The sequence below is a fragment of the Mustelus asterias genome, chromosome 25 (genome assembly GCF_964213995.1).
Source record: "Mustelus asterias chromosome 25, sMusAst1.hap1.1, whole genome shotgun sequence".
NCBI classification, from domain to species: Eukaryota; Metazoa; Chordata; class Chondrichthyes; order Carcharhiniformes; family Triakidae; genus Mustelus; species Mustelus asterias.
Window position 1 is genome coordinate 58,024,900 of NC_135825.1, and position 24,435 is coordinate 58,049,334.

The 24,435-nt window shown below is 44.7% G+C and overlaps 1 protein-coding gene across 1 annotated transcript in view; it reads right to left on the bottom strand.

The window, feature by feature from the left end:
* Nucleotides 1–13,248: 13,248 nt before the first annotated feature.
* LOC144479201 (adenosine receptor A1-like) overlaps nucleotides 13,249–24,435 on the bottom strand; it is a 123,623-nt gene continuing 112,436 nt past the window's right edge. The window contains exon 2 of the mRNA XM_078197863.1: nucleotides 13,249–19,047. Within this exon, the coding sequence (XP_078053989.1) occupies nucleotides 18,387–19,047 (661 nt within the window). The 3' untranslated portion in view covers nucleotides 13,249–18,386. The remainder of the gene's footprint in view (nucleotides 19,048–24,435) is intronic.

The window sequence follows — 24,435 nt, forward strand, 5'->3', positions numbered from 1 at the left end:
TAAAGCTATGTCCCCTCATGCTAGCCATCACCATCCGAGGAAAAAGGCCCTCACTATCCACCCTATCTAATCCTCTGATCATCTAGTATGCCTCTATTAAGTAACCTCTTAACCTTCTTCTCTCGAACGAAAACAACCTCAAGTCCCTCAGCCTTTCCTCATACGATTTTCCCACCATACCAGGCAACATCCTGGTAAATCTCCTCTGCACCCTTTCCAACACTTCCACATCTTTCCTATAATGCGGCGACCAGAACTGTACGCAATACTCCAAATGCAGCCGCACCAGAATTTTGTACAGTTGCAGCATGACCTCCTGGCTCCGAAACTCAATCCCTCTACCAATAAAAGCTAACACACCGTGCGCCTTCTTAACAACCCTATCAACCTGGGTGCCAACTTTCAGGGATCTATGCACATGGACACCCAGATCCCTCTGTTCATCCACACTACTAAGTATCTTTCCATTAGCCCAGTACTCTGTATTCCTGTTACTCCTTCCAAAGTGAATCACCTCACACTTTTCCGCATTAAACTCCATTTGCCACCTCTCAGCCCAGCTCTGAAGCTTATCTATGTCCCTCTGTAACCTGCCACTTCCCTCCACACTGTCTACAACTCCACCGACTTTAGTGTCATCCGCAAATTTACTAACCCATCCTTCTATGCCCTCATCCAGGTCAATAATAAAAATGACAAACAGCAGTGGTCCCAAAACAGATCCTTGCGGTACACCACTAGTAACTGAACTCCAGGATGAATATTTCCCATCAACCACCACCCTCTGTTTTCTTACAGCTAGCCAATTCCTGATCCAAACCACTAAATCACCCTCAATCCCATGTGTCCGTATTTTCTGCAAAAGCTTACCATGGGGAACCTTATCAAATGCTTTGCTGAAATCCATATACACCACATCAACTGCTTTATCCTCATCCACCTCTTTGGTCACCTTCTCAAAGAACTCAATAAGGTTTGTGAGGCACGACCTACCCTTCACAAAACCGTGCTGACTATCCCTAATCAAATTATTCCTTTCCAGGTGATTATAAATCCTATCTCTTATAATCCTTTCCAACACTTTGCCCACAACAGAAGTAAGGCTCACCGGTCTATAATTACCAGGGTTGATCCTACTCCCCTTCTTGAACAAGGGGACAACATTGGCTATCCTCCAGTCTTCTGGCACTGTTCCTGTAGACAATGACGACACAAAGATCAAAGCCAAAGGTTCTGCAATCTCCTCTCTAGCCTCCCAGAGAATCCTAGGATAAATCCCATCCGGCCCAGGGGACTTATCTATTTTTACCTTTTCCAGAATTGCTAACACCTCCTCCTTATGAACATCAATCCCATCCAGTCCAACAGCCTGCATCTCAATACTCCCCTCGACAACACTGTCCCTCTCCAGTGTGAATACCGACAAAAAATATTCATTTAGTGCCTCTCCTATCTCTTCAGACTCCACGCACAACTTCCCACTACTGTCCTTGACTGGCCCTAATCTTACCCTAGTCATTCTTTTACTCCTGACATACCTATAGAAAGCTTTAGGGTTTTCCTTGATCCTACCTGCCAAAGACTTCTCATGTCCCCTCCTGGCTCCTCTTGACTCTTTCTTTCAGTCCTTCCTGGCTAACTTGTAACTCTCAAGTGCCCTAACTGAGCCTTCACGTCTCATCTTAACATAAATCTCCTTCTTCCTCTTCACAAGAGATTCAACCTCCTTAGTAAACCACGGTTCCCTCACACGTCTGCTTCCTCCCTGCCTGTAAGAAGTTTAACAACACCAGGTTAAAGTCCAACAGGTTTATTTGGTAGCAAAAGCCACACAAGCTTTCGAGGCTCTGAGCCCCTTCTTCAGGTGAGTGGGAATTCTGTTCACAAACAGAACTTATAAGACACAGACTCAATTTACATGAATAATGGTTGGAATGCGAATACTTACAACTAATCCAGTCTTTAAGAAACAAAACAATGGGAGTGGAGAGAGCATCAAGACAGGCTAAAAAGATGTGTATTGTCTCCAGACAAGACAGCCAGTGAAACTCTGCAGGTCCACGCAACTGTGGGAGTTACAAATAGTGTGACATAAATTCTGATTCTAGGATCGCATGATAAAGACTCAGGAGGAAAAAAGCAGAAATATTTATCTTGTCTGGAGACAATACACATCTTTTTAGCCTGTCTTGATGCTCTCTCCACTCCCATTGTTTTGTTTCTTAAAGACTGGATTAGTTGTAAGTATTCGCATTCCAACCATTATTCATGTAAATTGAGTCTGTGTCTTATAAGTTCTGTTTGTGAACAGAATTCCCACTCACCTGAAGAAGGGGCTCAGAGCCTCGAAAGCTTGTGTGGCTTTTGCTACCAAATAAACCTGTTGGACTTTAACCTGGTGTTGTTAAACTTCTTACTGTGTTTACCCCAGTCCAACGCCGGCATCTCCACATCAGTCCTCCCTGCCTGACAGGTACATATTTATCAAGGACGTGTAGTAGCTGTTCCTTGAACAAGTTCCACATTACAATTGTGCCCATCCCCTGCAGTTTCCTTCCCCAACCTATGCCAGCTAAATCTCGCCTAATTGCATCATAATTTCCTTTCCCCCAGCTATAACTCTTGCCCTTTGGTATATACCTATCCTTTTCCATTGCTAAAGTAAACGTAATCGAATTGTGGTCACTGTCACCAAAGTGCTCACCTACCTCCAAATCTAACACCTGGCCTGGTTCATTACCCAGTACCAAATCCAATGTGGCCTCGCCTCTTGTTGGTCTATCTACATACTGTGTCAGGAAGCCTTCCTGCACACATTGGACAAAAACCGACCCCTCTAAAGTACTCGAACTATAGCTTTTCCAGTCAATATTTGTAATGTTAAAGTCCCCCAAATTATCAAATAGGTTTTAGTTCTACACTAATTGAATCTGGTTTTACTCACAGTTGATTAATGTGGTGATCAGAGCTGAACACAGTACTCTAGTTGTGCTCTAACTAGTGTTTTATACAATTCTCGCATGATCTTCCCCCCATATACTAGGCCCAAGAAGGCAAGTGTCCCAAACACCTTCTGAACCTTTGGTCTGCCTGTCCATCCTTCAGTTATCCGTGGACATGAACTCCAAGATCACTCTGCTCATCCACGCTTCTCAGGGTCATCCCATTTATTATGGAGGTGATTTTGAACCTGCACCCTCTGTCGCAGGATTGGCTGCGGGGGCTTAAGATCTGGCAAGACCCGAAAATTGCGAGATTTCTCTGTGATCGCAGCTGAGCTCTGACACATAGGATTCCGGTGGCGGGTGTCCTCTTGGGGAGTGTGCAGGGGCAGACTCAATCATTGAGAAAGGAGGTAGCAGGGGTGACTCTGATTGGGCCGGGGCAGTGGAGGGCATGGATCAAGAAGTAGGGACAACTCGAGAAGCGCTCCCACTGCCATGTGCACTTTCTCCACCTTCCCTCATGCTTGGAAGGTGTCATGTGATGGGTGCACCCTCAGAGCGCTGGTCCCCCTCTAACGTAATGCCTCACATTCCTGCCCTATCTCCTCATCGGGACCAACCAAAGTTCAATTGCGGATGAAGCGCATGAGTTAGTGCTGAAAGGAAGTGAAATAGAGTCCAAAGCATAATTCAATATAAATGATAGCTAAGTGCCCTCTGAGAGGGTGACAATGATGTGATCACCAGGTCTCGGGGTGCCCCCAACACTCCATTGGTCATTTTGTACCACCCTGCTGAACTCCAGGACTTCTTCCTCATCCCAGTCAAGTTGGCAGTAGCTGTAGCTGCACCCTCCACCCCCCCCCCCTCTCCCCCCCCTACCCCCAGCATCTCTGCCTCTTCCTGGCGATGTGGCCTCTCTTCTGCTGTAAGCAAAGGCAGAGCGTGGGGGCTGCAAGAGTTGGGATGAGTGTTGAGGAGTGGACACTGAACATTTCAGAAGGATTGTGAGGGGGACGGGAGGGTGGGGGGGGGAAGGGGAGGGGTGGTGCCAGAGAGTGAGTCTGAACAGGCTGAGGTTGACATGGAGATTTGAGGATTTAATTGTGTGTGACAGTAAGGTCTGTCAATCAGAGGAGTGCTGTGCAGGAGAATGATAAGGGGGAGTGTTGGGGTAGGGAGGATGGGGGTGCAGGGTGTTGGTAGTGAGACACCGATGGCTGCCAGATGAGTTTCAGGACACTCACCTTGTCAGGCCTACCAGGTCTCTAAACCTTCTCTAGTATTGGACCCAACTCCTGGGAACCAGATCCCTGCTGCTCACAGCCTCTGCTATTTGTAGTCACCCCTGCTTTGTCAGGCTGGTCATCCTTTCACATTATTGACTGATCATTGACCCTTTCCCATTTCTGGGCTGTCGAAAGGCATAGCTTTGTTAGCTGTGAACCGATTGCAAAGATGGGCACAGGAAGCAATCTCATGCACCAGGTTAAAGTTCAACATGTTCATTTGGTATCACGAGCTTTCGGAGCGCTACTCCTTCATCACTCACCAGCACTTCGAAAGCTTGTGATACCAAATGAATCTGTGGGGCTTTAACCTGGTGTTGTGAGACTTCTTACTGTGCCCACCCCAGTCCAACGCCGGCATCTCCACATCACGATTGTAAAGATGGTCACTGATCTTATCTGTACACTCCTATGATAGAGGTGCCATGCTAATGCTGATGCATTATCACACTTGCCTTTACCTATAGAGCAGAAGCCACCAACTTATTTTGCTAACATTCTTTATTTTCCACGAGTAGATCATTTGCCTGGGATGGCTTCTCAAGTTCAGAGACATGCCGGAAATGATTCTGTGATGAGGAAGGTAGAATCCCTACAGGACATCACACTACAGTACGCTACTGTACAGAAGTTGATGGATATGGTATTGAAAGGAACAATTGCTGGAATGCATTGTATGCATCCTTATTTTAAACCAGATGTGTCAAGAAAGCTTGAGTTCACTGTCCAGGATGGGGGTCTATTGTGGGGAAGGTAAGTGATTATTCCTCCCAGCCTGTGTGGAAGAATTCTTGAACAGCTACATGAAGGACATCATGATGAAGGAATTAGTACATAGTTATTTTTGTTGGCTGAGCCTGTATGTCTGGAATGAAGAGAAAGTGGGACAGTGTCAATCCTGTGCACAAATAAGAAATAGATCATTTGTCTCCTTTACACGTTTGGGCGTGGTCTAAAATGCTGTGGCAATGATTACATGCAGATTTTACTGATCCGTTTGAGAGATACATGTTTTAGTCATAATTGATGCATCATTCAAACTGGCCGGAAGTTGCTGCAATGAGATCTACTACAACTAAGCAAACTATTCAAAAACTTGATGAAATGTTTGCAAGCTGTGGTCAACAGGAACAGATTGTTGGCACGAGTGGTTCAGAATTTACTTCACAAGAATTTGAGGATTGTTTCAAAGTCAATGGTACTCAGCATATGATATCTACAAATCTACAATGGAATAGCTGAAAGATGTGTACAATCCCTCAAACATTCTTTAAGAGAGCAAGGTTCATTATCGTGTCATGTCAATAGCTTTTTGGAATTTTGCAGAAACATTAATGATGTGACTCAAAGATCACCTGCATTCCTATCTTAAAGAGAAAGTTGAGACCTATATTTGATTTGCTGTTACCTCCAGAATTTCAGAGATAGTCTCAAGTTGCTAGACAAGAAGTAAGGGCAAAACAACATTTATTTCAACAAGGAGATCGAGTGTTAGTGCATAATTATGCCATGAGTGAGAAACGGGTACCAGTCATAGTTTTAGCAAAAAACTAGGGTCAGATTTCTTACACGATTCAAACTAAAGGTGAACTAGTTTGGCAATGTCATCCTGACCAATTATTGTCACTCTAAAATGATGTTTCAGTGTCACCTCCAGAAGTACCAACTTCTTCAATCCCTAGTATTGTGAATACTATCACAGAAGACTTAGTTGAATCTGAGTTGTGTGGGGGCGGCACGGTAGCACAATGGTTAGCACTGCTTGCTTCACAGCACCAGGGACCCGGGTTCGATTCCTGGCTTGGGTCGTTGTCGATGCAGAGTCTGCATGTTCTCCCCGTGTCTGCGTGGGTTTCCTCCAGGTTCTCCGGTTTCCTCCCACAGTCTGAAAGGCATGCTGGTTAGGTGCTTTGGCCATGCTAATTTCTCCCTCAGTGTACCCGAACAGGCGCCAGAATGTGGCGACTGGAGGATTTTCACAGTAACTTCATTGCTGTGTTAATGTAAGCCTTACTTGTGACTAATAAATAAAATTTCCTTTGATGAATCTGTCTGTGCTACTATACCGACTGAGAATGATACAGTTCCCAGAGAAGAACAAAGAAAAGAGCAAAGAACAATACAGCACAGGAGCAGGCCCTTCGGCCCTCCAAGCCTGCACCGACCATGTGTTCCTAACTAGACCATCCGTTTGTATCCCTCTATTCCCAGTCTGTTCATGTGGCTATCTAGATAAGTCTTAAATGATCCTAGCGTGTCCGCCTCAATCACCTTGCTTGGCAGTGCATTCCAGGCCCCCACCACCCTCTGTGTAAAATACGTCCCCCTGCATATCTGCATTGAACCTTGCCCCCCTTACCTTGAGCTTGTGACCCCTTGTGTTTGTCATTTCTGACCTGGGAAAAAGCTTCCAACTGTTCACCCTATCTATGCCCTTCATAATTTTATAAACTTCTATCAGGTCGCCCCTCAACCTCCATCTTTCCAGGGAGAACAACCCTAGTTTACTCAATCTCACCTCATAGCTAATACCCTCTATACCTGGTAAACCTTTTCTGCACTCTCTCCAAAGCCTCCACATCCTTCTGGTAGTGTGGCGACCAGAACTGGACGCAGTATTCCAAATGTGGCCTAACCAACGTTCTATATAATTACAACATTATATGCCAACTTTTATACTCTATGCCCCGTCCAATAAAGGCAAGCATGCCATATGCCTTCTTCACCACCTTTTTCACCTGTGCTGCCACCTTTAAGGATCTGTGGACTTGTACACCCAGATCCCTGTGTGTGTCTATACTCCTGATGGTTCTGCCATTTCTTGTATAGCTCCCCCCTGCATTAGATCTACCAAAATGCATCACTTCACATTTATCTGGATTAAATGCCATCTGCAATTTCTCCGCCCAATTTTCCAGCCTATCTATATCCTGCTGTATTCTCTGACAATGTTCATCACTATCGGCAACTCCAGCAATCTTTGTGTCGTCCGCAAACTTACTGATCACACCAGCTACATCTTCTTCCAAATCATTTATATATATCACACACAGCAGAGGTCCCAGTACAGAGCCCTGTGGAACACCACTAGTCACAGACGTCCAATCAGAAAAAGACCCCTCCACTGTTACCCTCTGTCTTCTATGGCCAAGATGTGGAGATGCCGGCGTTGGACTGGGGTAAACACAGTAAGAAGTTTAACAACACCAGGTTAAAGTCCAGCAGGTTTATTTGGTAGCAAAAGCCACACAAGCTTTCGGAGCTCTTAGCCCCTTCTTCAGGTGAGTGGGAATTCTGTTCACAAACAGAGCTTATAAAGACACAGACTCAATTTACATGAATAATGGTTGGAATGCGAATACTTACAACTAATCAAGTCTTTAAGAAACGAAACAATGTGAGTGGAGAGAGTATCAAGACAGGCTAAAAAGATGTGTATTGTCTCCAGACAAGACAGCCAGTGAAACTCTGCAGGTCCACGCAACTGTGGGAGTTACAAATAGTGTGACATGAACCCAATATCCCGGTTGAGGCCGTCCTCATGTGTGCGGAACTTGGCTATCAGTTTCTGCTCAGCGACTCTGCGCTGTCGTGTGTCGCGAAGACCGCCTTGGAGAACGCTTACCCGAATATCAGAGGCCGAATGCCCGTGACCGCTGAAGTGCTCCCCAACAGGAAGAGAACAGTCTTGCCTGGTGATTGTCGAGCGGTGTTCATTCATCCGTTGTCGCAGCGTCTGCATAGTTTCCCCAATGTACCATGCCTCGGGACATCCTTTCTTGCAGCGTATCAGGTAGACAATGTTGGCCGAATTGCAAGAGTATGTACCGTGTACCTGGTGGATGGTGTTCTCACGTGAGATGATGGCATCTGTGTCGATGATCCGGCACGTCTTGCAGAGGTTGCTGTGGCAGGGTTGTGTGGTGTCATGGTCACTGTTCTCCTGAAGGCTGGGTAGTTTGCTGTGGACAATGGTCTGTTTGAGGTTGCGTGGTTGTTTGAAGGCAAGAAGTGGGGGTGTGGGGATGGCCTTGGCGAGATGTTCGTCTTCATCAATGACATGTTGAAGGCTCCGGAGGAGATGCCGTAGCTTCTCCGCTCCGGGGAAGTACTGGACAACGAAGGGTACTCTGTCCACTGTGTCCCGTGTTTGTCTTCTGAGGAGGTCAGTGCGGTTTTTCGCTGTGGCACGTTGGAACTGTTGATCAATGAGTCTAGCGCCATATCCTGTTCTTATGAGGGCATCTTTCAGCGTCTGGAGGTGTCTGTTGCGATCCTCCTCATCCGAGCAGATCCTGTGTATACGGAGGGCTTGTCCGTAGGGGATGGCTTCTTTAACGTGTTTAGGGTGGAAGCTGGAGAAGTGGAGCATCGTGAGGTTATCCGTGGGCTTGCGGTACAGTGAGGTGCTGAGGTGACTGTCCTTAATGGAGATGCGTGTGTCCAAGAATGCAACCGATTCTGGAGAGTAGTCTATGGTGAGCCTGATGGTGGGATGGAACTTGTTGATGTTATCATAGAGTTGTTTCAGTGATTGTTCACCATGAGTCCAAAGGAAGAAAATGTCATCGATGTATCTAGTGTATAGCATCGGTTGAAGGTCCCGTGCGGTGAAGAAGTCTTGTTCGAACCTGTGCATGAAGATGTTGGCATATTGAGGTGCGAATTTGGTCCCCATGGCTGTTCCGTGTGTCTGGATGAAGAACTGGATGTTGAAGGTGAAGATATTGTGGTCCAGGATGAAGCGGATGAGATGTAAAATTGCACCTGGAAACTGGCAGTTGTTGGCGCTGAGCACTGAGGTCGTTGCAGCAATGCCATCGTCATGGGGGATGCTGGTGTAGAGTGCTGAGACATCCATTGTGACGAGGAGCGCTCCTGGTTCAACTGCTCCATGTGTGCCGAGTTTCTGTAGGAAGTCCGTCGTGTCGCGACAAAAGCTGGGGGTTCTTTGTACAATGGGTTTCAGGATGCCCTCGACATAGCCGGAGAGGTTCTCGCACAGGGTCCCATTGCCCGATACGATGGGACGGCCGGGTGTGTTTGCCTTGTGTATCTTCGGGAGGCAGTAGAGATCTTCAACGCGGGGAGTACGTGGGATGAGAGCATGGAGGGTGTTCTGAAGGTCCGGATCAAAGGTCTTGATCAGAGTGTTGAGTTGACGGGTGTGTTCTTTGGTCGGATCTGCAGGTAACTGTCTGTAGTGTTCCTCGTTGTTGAGTTGTCGGTAGACTTCTTTGCAGTAATCCGTTCTGTTCAGTATGACGATGGCCCCTCCTTTGTCTGCTGGTTTGATGACAATGTTGCGGTTGGTCTTGAGAGCGTGGATGGCGTTACGTTGTGCTTGGGTGATGTTCGGGGCTGTCTTGTGAGTGCGGCTGATGAATTTGGTGTTGACGCACCTCCTGACGGCTTGGGCATACATGTCAAGTCGAGGGCAGCGGCCTTCCGGAGGAGTCCAATTCGACTCTTTCCTCTTCGGATGCACTGCGGATCTCTCTGTCGGCTGTTCCGGTTCATTGGCTGTCTCATTGTGTTCGTTGTTGGCCTCTTGGGGTTTGTGGAAGAACTCCCTCAGCCTCATTCGCCTGATGAATTCTGTACCCAGTTCTGTACCCATCTAGTTAGCTCACCTTTTCTCCCGTGAGATTTAACCTTTTGCACCAGCCTGCCATGAGGGACCTTGTCAAACGCTTTACTAAAATCCATGTAGACGACATCCACGGCCCTTCCCTCGTCAATCATTTTTGTCACCTCCTCAAAAAACTCAACCAAATTTGTGAGGCATGACCTCCCTCGTACAAAACCATGTTGTCTATCGCTATTGACTATTCAGTTCTAAATGTGTATAGATCCTATCTCTAAGAATCTTCTCCAACAATTTCCCTACCATGGACGTCAAGCTCACTGGCCTATAATTACTCGGGTTATCCTTGCTACCCTTCTTAAATAACGGGACCACATTTGCTATCCTCCAATCCTCTGGGACCTCACCTGTGTCGAAGAAGTGTCTACTGAAGTTCCAAATCACACTTCTAGGGTCAAATTCCAGAACATCATATCTAACTAAAGAAGAATATACATCCTCATGATCGATTTTCTTATTGTGTATAAAGGTTAGCAGTGCACAGTAGTGTGTCTAGAATATTACTGATCCTTTGTAGAACATCATAATAATGTGTTGCCATCGCCACAGAAATAAAATGGGAGGGATGTTACACATTAAAGGAGTTGCATTGACTGCTTCAAAAGCCAGTCAGTTGGGGATAAATTTTCCAGTCCCACCCACCTCAGGAATTGTAGCGGACAGAAAATTTGGCGGACCATTCAAAGGTCCATTGACCTCAGGTGGGAATTTCTGATCTTGGGGCGCACGGCTAATTTCTTGGGAAAATCCCAGCCATCATCTGCTGATGATGTTTTTGGGGTATTTCATAGGCTCCTGCCTTAGTTTCACTTTCCACTCTGTACAGGCAACAGCTCCTTCAATAGATTTCTTATTATTTTGAATCTATGTTTGCAAATCCCACAACCCCTAACATAGTAAAACATTACTCTTACTACCTTCATACAATTGTTTGAGGAAGTAACAAGGAGGATTGATGAGGGTAATGCAGTGGATAGTGTCTACAATGCATTTCAGTAAGGTGTAGAGCGAGGTGCCAAAGTTGACAGCTTGGTCAGTAAAGTGAGATCCTATGGGATACAGGGGAAGGTGACAGGTTGGATCCAAAATTGGGTCAGTGACAGGAATCAAAGGGTAATGGTTGATGGATGCTTTTGCTAATAGAGTCATAAAGTCATAGAGGTTTACAGCATGGAACAGGCCCTTCGGCCCAACTTGTCCATGCCGCCATTTTTTTTTAAACCCCTAAGCTAATCCCAATTGCCTGCATTTGGTCCATATCCCTCTATACCCATCTTACCCATGTAACTGTCGAAATGCTTTTTAAAAGTCAAAATTCTACCCGCCTCTACTACTACCTCTGGCAGCTTGTTCCAGACACTCATCACCCACTGTGTGAAAAAATTGCCCCTCTGGACACTTTTGTATCTCTCTCCTCTCACCTTAAACCTGTGCCCTCTAGTTTTAGACTCCCCTACCTTTGGGAAAAGATATTGACTATCTAGCTGATCTGTGCCCCTCATTATTTTATAGACCTCTATAAGGTCACCCCTCAGCCTCCTACGCTCCAGAGAAAAAAGTCCCAGTCTATCCAGCCTCTCCTTATAACTCAAACCATCAAGTCCCAGTGGCATCCTAGTAAATCTTTTCTCACTCTTTCTAGTTTAATAATATCCTTCCTATAATAGGGTGACCAGAACTGTACACAGTATTCCAAGTGTGGCCTTACCAATGTCTTGTACAACTTCAACAAAATGTCCCAATTCTTGTATTCAATGTTCTGACCAATGAAACCAAGCATGCTGAATGTCTTCTTCACCACTCTGTCCACCTGTGACTCCACTTTCAAGGAGCTATGAACATGTACCCCTAGATCTCTTTGTTCTGTCACTCTCCCCAACACCCTACCCATCAACACCCTACCATCAAATGGAAAGCAGTTTCCAGTAATGTTCCACAGGGGTCAGTGATGGGGCTCTTGCTGTTTATTCTCATGTATTAATGATTTAGACTTAGATGTGGGTGGCATGATTGGGAAATTTGCAGATGACATAAAAATTAGCCATGTAGTTGATAGTGAGGAAGATAGCTGCCGACTCCAGAAAGATATCAATGCTTTGGTTGGGTGGGCAGAAAAATGGCAAATGAAATTCAATCTGGAAAAGTGTGAAGTAATGCATTTGGAAAGGCCAAACAAAGCAAGGGAATATTGAATAAACAGGAAGATATTGAGAGGGGAGAGGAAGTGAGAGACCTTGGAGTGCATTCCATAGGTCCTTGAAGGTGGCAGGACAGGTGGACAAAGTTGTCAAGAAAGCATATGGAATGCTTTCCTAAATGGGCAAGGTATTGCATATTGGATGTGATGATGGAACTGTATAAAGTGCTGGTCAGCCTGGGGCTTTGTGTAGTTTTACAGAAAGGTCATAATTACCCTGGAGAGGAAATTACGTTGTGAGGACTTGAAAATATGCAGTTATGAGGTGAGATTGGATAGGCAAGGGTTGTTTTTCTTAGAACAGAGGAGGCTAATTGAGCAACATTGAGGTGACCAAATGGAGGTGTACAAAATTATCATGGGCCTAGAAAGATTTGTTTCCCCAAGTTGAGGGGTGAATTACCGGGGGCATGGATTTCAGGTGATTGATGAAGGACGAGTGGTGACATAGGGAAAACTTATTCACCAAGAGGGTAGTGGGTGTCAGGAATTCACTGGCTAAGACTGAAACACTCATTTAAAACGCTATCTGGATCTGCACCTGAAGTGCTGTAACCTGCAGGGCTATGGGCCAGGTGTTGGAAAAAGGGATTAAAATGAACGGCTAGTTTCCTTTCTCTCTTTTTTAGCAGGCACAGACCTGATGGGCTGATTCGCCTTTTTCTGCAGCATTACTTTTCTATGGTTCTATGAAGATCACCACAGAATCCCTACAGTGCAGAAAGGGGCCATTTGGCCCATCGAGTCTACACTATTTCTCGGAAAGAGTATCCCACCCAGGCCCCCCATTCCTGTAACCCTGTGCATTTACCATGGCTAATCCATCTAACCTACAGACCTTTGGACACTAAGGGGCAATTTTGCATGGCCAATCCACATAGCCTGCACATCTTTGGACAGTGGGAGGAAACCGGAGCACCCGGAGGAAACCCACGCAGACACGGGGAGAATGTGCAAACTCCACACAGATAGTGACCCAGTTCCGGAATTGAATCTGGGTCCCTGGTGGTGGTGTGAGGAAGCAATACTAACCACTGTGCCACCGTGCCACTATTTGGTAAGGCTGTTTGTCTGCCCACCTAGTCCCAGGGTGATGGGGAGGAATCACAGGTCAGAAAAATAAACCTGAAAAACGAGAAGAAAAACAACAAAATGTACAGCCAGTATGATTAGTTGTCTTTTTTATTCTAATACTTCTGGAAATATATATTTTATTTACATATTCACCTATTATGTGAACACAGCAATTTTATTACATCTAACCATGACATTCACATTCACCAATTAATTTATATAATACTTTCCATATGTACAGAGCCACTTTGTCTTTTGTGCTATTCTGAAATTCCTTTCACTTTCACAAAACCATGTCTGACGGAAAATGTTGGGCTGCAGTAAACAGACACTCAGATGAACAACTGTGAGAAAGTGAGAGGTTCAACTGTGAGTTCCGATGAAAAATCTAGACAGATTCAAAAACAGTTGGAAATCGAGAGCTCAGCTCCCTTACTGATGAGAAAAAAACTTTAACAGATCAGGGGAAAAGCATGAGATTGTTTAACAACAATGCCAAAAATATGACGGCTCATTTCATACCTACTGCACCAAAATGTTAATTTTTATTCATAAATAATTCATTCAAGTACGGTATGCCATGGAATGTGGGATGATTCAGTTGAAAGGCCTTGCATGGGTTGATTTACTTTTTGCTACTTTTTCCAAAGCGGTCGAATGGCTCTGTCCCATTTCCTGTCTAAGTTTATAAGCAATTGTGACCTACTGCAGAATAATCACATTTATTTTCCCTGCCTTCTTCTGATTCCAGATGTTGTACCCCCAAAATCGTAAGTCACATAACACAGCAAGATTTATCACCTGAAGGTGGTTTCCGTTGTCACTTAACAGGCCCAACTATGAAGTAACATTTCCAAATTTCAGTCATTTATTCCCTAATCAATCTTGACCTGTCCAATCATTCTGATTCAAAAGATTAGCATGAGGAAGAATGTATGTGCGTAAAAATACACAAAGACTCTTCATGAATTCAGGTCTGAACAACTGATATCATTTCCCTGCACACCTTATTAAGTCATTTCATTACAAATTGCAACATTGGACGACTCTGTGATTCTACCAATGTCTCACAAAGAGTTTTTTTTTTCAATGTAAGACCATCATTGTTACGGGTTTCCAGTGAGTATATGAGAATACATATCTTGGGGTACATTGGAAACAGGAATGTCATCTCAAGTTGGTCTAGAGTTGGTTTATATATGATGGATTAAACATTTTTTCCTCAATTGTCTTACAATATAGCAAAGCTACTTCTTGATTCAGAGAAGAAAATCGAGCAAACATCTTGCAATGGAGTAGGAGAAACGCTTACGCAAAGCATTTTTGAGGAAATGTGTGTATCAACTGGTCATTTTTCACGTATAATGGTATTGCCCGCACAAAGTCAACCGTCCTCTGCATTGACCATACAAATGTCATTCCAACAAACTTTAAATGGTGCTACCAGATCTTTTTTTTAAGTACAGATATAAAAAGGCAAATAGGTTAGCAAGAAGTCTTATTTTTCATTAGTCCCAGGTATCACGAAGACTCTGATTTGAAACTTGGAAAGTTGTTACAATCAATACTTGTTCAATTGTTTCAATAAAATGAAAGTGGTCTATTTATCTGGTTACCACCATGGAAGGAATCCAAGATATTGGAAATCAATCAGACCCACATCGTGAAAGAAATGTCCTGCCAATAAAGTCCAGGCGAATAGAAGCAGCTCATTATAATAACTTTGTTATCATTTCATTTCTCATTTTGACTTCTCTATTCATAAGTTTCCAATGCTGCCACAAAGTTACAAAGGAGTGTCCATTCCAAATTACTAATTGGAATAAAGTGCATTTGGGAAATTTATGATTACATATGTAATAATCCTTAAATTGCACAGACTAACTGATTTAGTGATTAAGCATCATAAGAGTTATTAGGATGTTATAAGTTACTGAGTGGTTGAAAGGTTTTGGGTGATTTTCCAGCCCTTCACGACTCCTGCAGCAGGATGGGCAAACCGCGCCGAATGCCCTAGACATTGGCGGGACCAGAAGATGCTGCCGGCAGCCAATGGGGAGTCACAATCTCCATTGGCCGCAGGTGGAACCAGTAAATCCCATCCACCCTCTGCATTAAAGTAAGTAACTCCTCACCAGAACGCTCTCTGAAGCACCTTAACCTCTTAGGTGCATTCCTAAAGATTCCTTCAGTAACAGTGAAGTACATTATCCTAGCCCTGGGGAGGATGCACAGTGCTTGAAGGGTACAGCCTCCATTCTGAAGGCAATGAATTGTGCTGAGGTATAGTTCACCAGCAATGAAATCGTGCCTCACAACAATGGTCATTTGTCCTATGTGAATAGTCTAGAAGGTGAGTAATGGAATGTTATTTCATTGAGGGAGAGATCACAACCAAGCCCAGTTTTGCTGTCTCCCAGCACCCACCAATGCCCACCATCCACCATTAATGCATGGATAATAAGCAGATACAAAAATTGTGGCTGAACTTTCTTCTGTATTGCGCTGAAGCTAAGTGTGTAAGTGTAAGGCCAGCTGTATGGCCTCCTTCTGCACTGTAGGATTCTATGATACTACCCAGTGTTTAGTATCATCTGGAACAAGATCCGGTTTGAAATCAGCCCTGTAAAAAACAAACATGTTTTTCAGAAACTGATGAGGGAGCAAAAATGCTTCAAAGGTTATCTATGTGTCAGCCAAGGAGTTTAAGATGGGGCTGCATTTCCAGTAGGACTGAGGTAAATACTTTATTTTCCAGTGAATAATGTAAAGCAAACAACATTATTTTTGCAAAGCAAAGAAGAATTTTCAATCATCGTTAAAAGCAACATGTCAAGTGGTAGAATGTCGAGTGGAAGGTGCTCTGACGTGAGCAAGTCACTGGATGGGCAGGAAAATGTAATCTTACTTTTGTTTTTGTTCTGAAGAAATGGGAGTGGAAGATACAAGTTCATGATTCATGAGAGGTTTGGTGCTCATCATAGTCTGTCTGCTGAAGCAACTGCTGTGTCACCAAGAAACCTGCTTCACTGACTCCATCATTATCATCATTTGGTAACACTGGATGCGTATCACAATAATTAGTGCAAAGTAGACTGGAGAACATCTGACATCACACTTTCTACAATGAACTGAGTGGGGGCTGCATCTAAAGAATGTTCAATCCTGCTCACAGAATTCCAAAGCCAACAGCAAAAAAAATCTCCATTTGATTGGTAATGCATTCCTTTACCAAACTGCTCCAGTTTTAGACTGGAACGCCCGAGTAAGAAGTAGCATTGATAACTACTTGTCTTGAGGACTCTTACTGGTGCCACCATATTCAGAGCTCCTGCTAAAGGCATTGGGGAAGGCATTATTCCAGCATATCCAACTTAGTGCATTACCTAAGATAAATTCTATTGTGAATTTGAATCCAAAGGTGTGCAGGTTAGATGGATTGGTCATGCTAAATTGCCCTTAAATTGTCCCAAGATAAGTTCAAAGTTTATTAAGTTTAAAGTTTACTTATTAGTGTCACAAGTAGGCTTACATTAACACCGCAATGAAGTTACTGTGAGAATCCCCCAGTCGCCACACTCCAGTGCCTGTTCAGGTACACTGAGGGAGAATTTAGCATGACCAATGCACCTAACCAGCACGTCTTTCGGACCGCGGGAGGAAATCCGACCACCCGGAGGAAACCCACGCAGACATCGGGAGAACGTTCAGACTCTGCACGGACAGTCAGCCAAACCAGGAATCGAACCCGGGTACCTGGTGCTGTGAGGCAACAGTGCTAACCACTGTGCCACTATGCCATCTTTAGTGTCACAAGTAAGCTTACATTAACACCACAATGAAGTTACTGTGAAAAGATAAGTAGGTTTGGGGAATTAGCGGGATAAATAAGTTATGGGAAAGGGCCTAGGTGGGATGCTTTGTCAGAGAGTCGGTGCAGACTCGATGGACCGAATGGCCTCCTTCTGCACTGTAGGGATTCAATGAAGACCTGAAACTAAAAGGAAATGATTTACCATCAACGAGACACTCATGGTAAATATGAGCTGGTGATGAAGCTGAATGCATATCAATAGTATCAGGCTGAATAATATTGATTTGTGATATTAGACAGACATCGCGAGCCATACTGTGCATAAATGTGAATCATTGATTGCATTGGGTTGGTCTGCATGACAAAAGTGGTATCAATGATGACCATCACATGGACATGTACTTCACATGTAGAAATGATTCAATTGCACCATTGGCTCACAGCATCTGAAAGCAGGTAAATGTCCAGGTTAAATACAGAAGAACATCTCATACATCCTGCTCTTTACAAACCCTGTATTAAGCTACATGAAATAAACATGGACAATCAACACAGGGAGACTTCGCCAATGTCTTAGTGCAAATTTTAGGTCAGTAACAATTATTTCTGTCTTCTAATTAACTGCTAAAGATTCAAATGTCGTTTAAAAATACCACAACAACAGTTTGCAGTGAAACGTAAGGCCTGCTGGCTCTATCCACAGAGTAATGCAGCAAAATGAACCACCTGTATCAGCAAAAGTACATCGTGATTTGATAAATCCACACTCTGGTAAAGCATTTGATCAGGCCACCATATTCCTTCAGATGATGCACAGCGATGGTCTTGTCTATTTGAGTACATCAACCTCTTGATCAAAGTTAATTCCAGTCTGTTAAAATAATTGAATCCTTCGAGGAAACTTCACTGTACACGTGGAAAGTGGCATCTTGGCACTTTAGCAATGGTGTGGCTCTGGCAGAGGGTTTGTTGTTTATTTGGGAGCCGGAACACCTTCTCCTTGTAGATGTGATTGGTGAGGTCGGGGTCTGGGAAGCTAAAGCCGCTCTCCGCACTGTGCCACCTGCACAGTATCTCTGATCCTCCTCACTCTGGCATCCAGATATCTAACCCCCGTACTGACCCTGTTGTTAAAATCTGAGAACGTGTAAACATGACAAGGAGAGAGAAAAACAGAGCAAAACAGTGGAAAAGTAAAGGCCCAGCAAAGCTTTGCCAGCTATGGTTCAAATCGTAAAAGAAACATTCTTCGCTTGGACGTCAGGTGACAGCTGAGGATTCATTTTGAAGATTTACCATAGCAGCGCACAGCATTTTTGAATAGTCGATAAGCTCGATGGCAATGTATCAAAATCAGCTGCGTTAATGATTGTGCACTTGATTATCCAGGCCAGTTGCTTCAGCTTAGGAAGTGAATAAATTACATAATACTCTTCTGTTCTCTTATAGCCCTTAAGTGTTCTCTGCTTAAATTATTTGAGTTGTGATTTTTATTACACCAGATGTACTGGCTCCAAATCTGGAGAAACGTTACCCGGAACTTGGTTATCCTGAAGGCATACACAATGGGGTTCACAGCGGAGTTTGCGTGGGTCAGAAAGATGGCAATATACATCACTATATTTGGTTTTTCGCAGAATGGACAAAACAGTGTGATGCAGTTGATGATGTGTAGAGGAAGCCAACATATCGCAAACAAAAGCAGGACTAGAGCCAGCGACTTGGCAAGTTTCAGCTCCTTCCCAAAGTACCTGCTTGGGTCAGCATTGTTGACTGACACCGCCTTTTGATTCAGGTGCTTGCGGATAAGGTTAAATATTTCCACGTAGATCACAAAGATCAACACCAGAGGCGGCAGCACTGATCCAAAGAAGTTGAAGTAGACCATGTAGTCCATGCTGATCACTGTCTCAAACTGGCACACAATGATGTTGTTCACCAGGCTCGAGTTCATCCCACCCTGAGTGGCTTCAGTGTAATTGTTCCAGCCGAACATTGGGATCATGCCAACAATCATCGATATGACCCAGCAGAGAATCACGGCAGCCCCAGCTCGCCTCTGAGTAACGGTACTCTTGTAGCTGTGGGACAGAAGTAAAAACACCAGGTTAGATTGTCAACTTCACTTTTCATAGAATCATAGAATCCCTACAGTGCAGAAGGAGGCCATTTGGCCCATCGAGCCTGCACCGACCACAATCCCACCCAGGCCCTATCCCCCTAACCCCACCTATTTACCCAGCTAGTCCCCCTGACACTCAGGGGCAATTTAGCATGGCCAATCCATCTAACTTGCACATCTTTGGAGTGTGGGAGGAAACCGGAGCAACCGGAGGAAACCCATGCAGTCATGGGGAAAACGCGCAAACTCCACACAGACAGGCACGTGAGTCCAGAATTGAACCCGAGTCCCTAGCATTGTGAGGCAGCGGTGCTAACCGCTCTGCCACATTGCCGCTCTTTTCAGCTCACCATAACAATTTTCCTTCAAAAATAATTCTGCTGCGATGTCTAAACGAGGACTCAATGCTTGAGCAACACGGCACAACCATGGACTGATAGTCCTCCAACTTTCTTAGCCATTTCTCCTTTAGGTGGTGCCAATCAAAAGCAAATGCTTAGTCCCTAGAAAATGAGGAAGAAACAAAAGTCCAATCACTCTTGGCTAATTTTAGGGAAGGCGGTGCCTTAGTGGCAGCATTGCCAGACTATTAATCCAGAAACTCAGTTAATGTTCTGGGGACCCGGGTTCGAATCCCGCCACAGCAGATGGTAGAATTTGAATTCAATAAAAAAATCTGAAATTCAGAATCTACTGATGACCATGAACCCATTGTCAATTGTTGTTAAAAACCCATTTGGTTCATTAATGTCCTTTAGGGAAGAAATCTGCCATCTTTACCTGGTCTGGCCTACATATGACTCCGGAGCCGCAGCAATGTGGTTGACTCACAACTGCCCTCAGGCAACTATGTGTGGGCAATAAATGCTGGCCAGCCAGCGACGCCACGCCTATGTCCCATGAATGAATTAAAAAAAGTATCTCTCTGGAACTCTCTGGCAAAGGGAGATGTGGGCGATGAAATCTTTGGGAAGAATTGCCAGCAAAAACCTTCAGTTTAATCCAGAATGTCCAAAACTTTACTTCCCTTATCACAAACAAGCAACAGATGGTGGCCTTTGAGATTCAAATTACTTCAAAAATGGAGCCTGAAGCAGCTCAATTGAAGCTATGGAACACAGCGCAAGAAAGACTCAGCTGATTGGTGGAAAATAATTGGTTTCTAACAAGGGCTTGCCAATAAACTTTTAGACGTTCACACAGCAACTTTCACACAGCAGAATCAGACAGGAAAGGAACTGTTCTGGATTCAAGCATGTTGCATCTGTGAGAAACATGCATTTAATTAGGAAACAATGATTGGATTGATCAATTGAGAAATACAGAAATGCTGCCAGTGTTCGTGACAGTTTCAGTCTGACAATATTTTATTTGCTTTGGTGCTTTGCTGTAATAAGTTCCAGGAAGTGCAAGGCACGGCCGTGTAAGATTTCACAGTCATTTGCAGTCGCAAAATTAGATTCCGCAGCACCACTGGTGCTGGTGACATGGAAGACTAAATCCACAAATAAATGCGGGCCAAGACTCTTCCAGCCATTTCCAGCACAGTCCATGCTCTGTGTTCCAGCGCACTAACATGGGTGTGTTGTCGAAAGATTGTGATGTCAAATTGCGACACAGAATTAGCACACCATCTGCCATTTTCTTTCATTCATGGGACATTGGATTCGCTGGCTGGCCAACATTTACTGCCCCTCCCTAGTTACCCCAGGACAGATGACAGTCAACCACATTGCTATGGCTCTGGAGTCACATGTAGGCCAGACCGGGTAAGGACGGCAGATTTCCTTCCCTGAAGGACACTAGTGAACCAGATGATTTTTTTCCCGACAATCGACAATGGTTTCATGGTCATCAGTAGATTCTTAATTCCAGATTTTTTTTATTGAATTCAAATTCCACCATCTGCCGTGACGGGATTCGAACCCAGGTCCCCAGAACATTAGCTGAGTTTCTGGATTAATGGTTCTAGCGATAATACCACTCGGCCTTCCCTTTTGGAAGGGGCAGGCCCACTTATCACCTGAGTTCAAGTCCCACTTCAGAGCTTGAGCACAAAATCCAAGTCTGACATTGCAGTGAGATACAGAGAAAGTGTTACACTGTCAGAGTTGCAATCTTTCAGGTCAAACGTGAAAGCAAGGCTTATATTGGCTGCTATGTTTCCTACAACATTGAATCGGCTTCATTGAGACGTCTGTGGTCATGAAAAATCTATTTAAATGCAACTCTTCCTTTTTCTTTCTTAATTATTTCCAGCTGAACATGCTTTTAGCTGCACAAGAGACCCTAATCCTACCCCCAACCTTGCCTTCACCCCTACAGCCCCAACTGCTTATAGTTAAAGGATTAGTCATACAATAATCATGCAAGGTTCTTTTTGACTCTCTTTTGCAGATGCAGAGTTAGTGGAAAACATTTTTATTTGTTCATAGGCTATGGGTCTTACTCACAAGGCCAGCATTTATTGGCCATCCCTTGTTGCCTATTGGTAGACAATATTCACACCATAGGTGTGAAGGGCAGCACTGCAGCACTGTGATTAGCACTGCTGCCTCACAGTGCCAGGGACCTGGGTTCGATTCTGGCCGGGGGCGGGGGGGCGGGGGGGGGGCCTGGGTGGGATGCTCTTTGGAGGGCTGGTGCAGACTTGATGGGCTGAATGGCCTCCTACTGCACTGTAGAGATTCTATAATTCATACAAGAGTCAGGCAATGGCCATATCAAGTCTAACCACCTCCCCTTGACATTTGGCATTACTGTCACTGAACGCCCACCATCAATATCCGGGGACAATGTTGAGCAGAAACATAAGAGTAGCAGCCACATAAATACTGTGGTTACAAAACCAAGTCAGTGTCTGGGGATTCTCTGGTGAATATTGCACCACCTAACTCCCAAAAAGCCTGTCTACGCCGACAGAGGCACAAGTCAGGGTTGCGATGGAAGACTCTCCAGTGTCTGTTAGGTCTCCTGTCTTTCAGAGGACCAGGCTCGCTGTGGGCCACACAAGCAATTGTGTCCCCTGCTGAGCATGCGACCAGTCAGCAATGTGTTTGATGCTGGCCTGTGAAGTATGTGTTCCCGACATTGGGTTAATCCAACCTCCCCCAGGATATTTGGGTTAATCCAACCTCCCCCAGGATATTTAGCTCAGGCGAGGTCAGAGCATAATAATACCAACTGGATTAGTAACAAGAGTCTCACAAACTGAACACTGATTGTCAATTTTGTGCAGCAGAAACTGTGTTTCAGAAAAAACTGTTCACTAAATCAGACAACATTGACATTTGCAATTGGCTGAATCCCAGACTTTGTCAAACACAGCAATGGGTACAAATCACTTCAAATACTTTGTGGAATGCATTGCCTTTGCCAGCTCAATCTAATTTACTTTTGTAACTTAATGTCCACCCATTTATCTGCCTCCCAGATTCCACTCTGGTGCTGATCTCTAGTGCTGTACATAGAACTCCCACTTCCCTGACGAAGGAGCAGCACTCTGAAAGCGAGTCGCTTTTGCTACCAAATAAACCTGTTGGATTTTAACCTGGTGTTGTGAGACTTCTTGCTGTACATAGGAACAGGAGTAGGCCATTCAGCCCATCGAGCTGGCTGATTGGACACTTCACTGCTTCTTACACACACTGGGGGCGAAGTTTCCCATTCCCCCTGCCACGGGAATCGGGGCAGGCGAGGGGCAGACCATGGAAAGATCCATTGACCTCAGGCAGAATTTTCCAGTTTCGGGGTGAGTGTATCTGGAAAATCCCACCTCTGATCTCCATAATCCTTTATGTGATTCAGAAATCTATCAATCTCCAACTTAAATATACTCAATGACTGAGTTTCCACAGCCCTCTGGAGTAGAGCATTCCAAACATCCACACCCTCTGTAAAAATACATTTCTCCTCATTAGACAATAAGAAATTTGAACAGGAGTAGGTCATTCAGCCCATCAAGCCTGCTCCGCCATTCAATAGAATCATGGCGCATCTGGGATTCCTCACATCCTGCCTTTCCCTGTAACCCTTGATTCCCTTACTGACCAAAAAACTATCTATCTCAGCCTTACATACACACAAGGACGTATTTTTCCAACAATAGATGTTAGGCTAATCGCCTATAGTTCCCTGGTTTTTCCCTCCCTCCCTTCTTGAACAGGGTTTCACATGGCAGTTTTCCAATCCCCTGGTACTTCTCCAGAATCCAATGCCAATGCATCCGCTATCTCCATAGCCACTTCTTTTAGTGGCTATGGAGAGGGGAGTGTGCAGCGGGACCTGGGTGTCCTTGTGCACCAGTCGCTGAAGGTAAGCGTGCAGATGCAGCAGGCGGTAAAGAAAGCAAATGGCATGTTGACCTTCATTGCGAGAGGTTTTGAGTATAGGAGCAGGGTTGTGTCATTGCAATTATTCGGGGCCTTGGTGAGGCTACACCTAGAGTATTGTGTGCGGTTTTAGTCTCCTTTTCTGAGGAAGGATGTTCTTGCTCTCAAGGGAGTGCAGCAAAGGTTTACCAGGCTGATTCCCGGGATGGCGGGTCAGATTTATGAGGAGAGATTGACTAGGTTAGGATTGTTTTCACTGGAGTTCAGACGAATGAGGGGAGGATCTCATAGAGACTTATAAAGTTCTAACTGGACTAGACAGGGTAGATGCAGGGAGGATGTTCCCAATGGTGGGGGGAGTCCAGAACCAGGGGTCACAGTCTGAGGATTCGGGGTCGACCATTTAGGACGGAGGTGAGGAGACATTTCTTCACCCAAAGAGTGGTGAGCCTGTGGAATTCATTACCACAGGAAGTAGTTGATGCCAAAACACTGAACGTATTCAAGAGGCGGCTGGATATAGCACTTGGGGCGAATGGGATCAAAGGTTATGGGGAGAAAGCAGGATTAGGCTATTGAGTTGGATGATCAGCCATGATCGTAATGAATGGCAGAGCAGGCTCGAAGGGCCGAATGGCCTCCTCCTGCTGCTATTTTTGATGTTTTTATGATCCTGTTGGAGTAAACTCAAAATTAAAGGACACAAGATGGTTACCTGGCACAAAATGGACTCTGGGAAAAGACATTTAGATGCGTTGACTTGGGCACAGGCAGTGCACAGCGAGTTAAAACCTGTTAGTGTCTAAATTACTGCAGGAAATAGATCAGATCTTGAGGCACCTTAGCTCGAGATAAAGCAGAACCAAAACAATGAGTTTTGGTAAAGAGATCAGTCATTGATGGGGGAAATAAATGAATAAATGTATCTACTCTATGTATAACGAAGTGTTAACTGCTAATGTCCGTACTTGTCGACTCGATGTATAATGATGTGCTAATGGCTAATGTCCGTACTT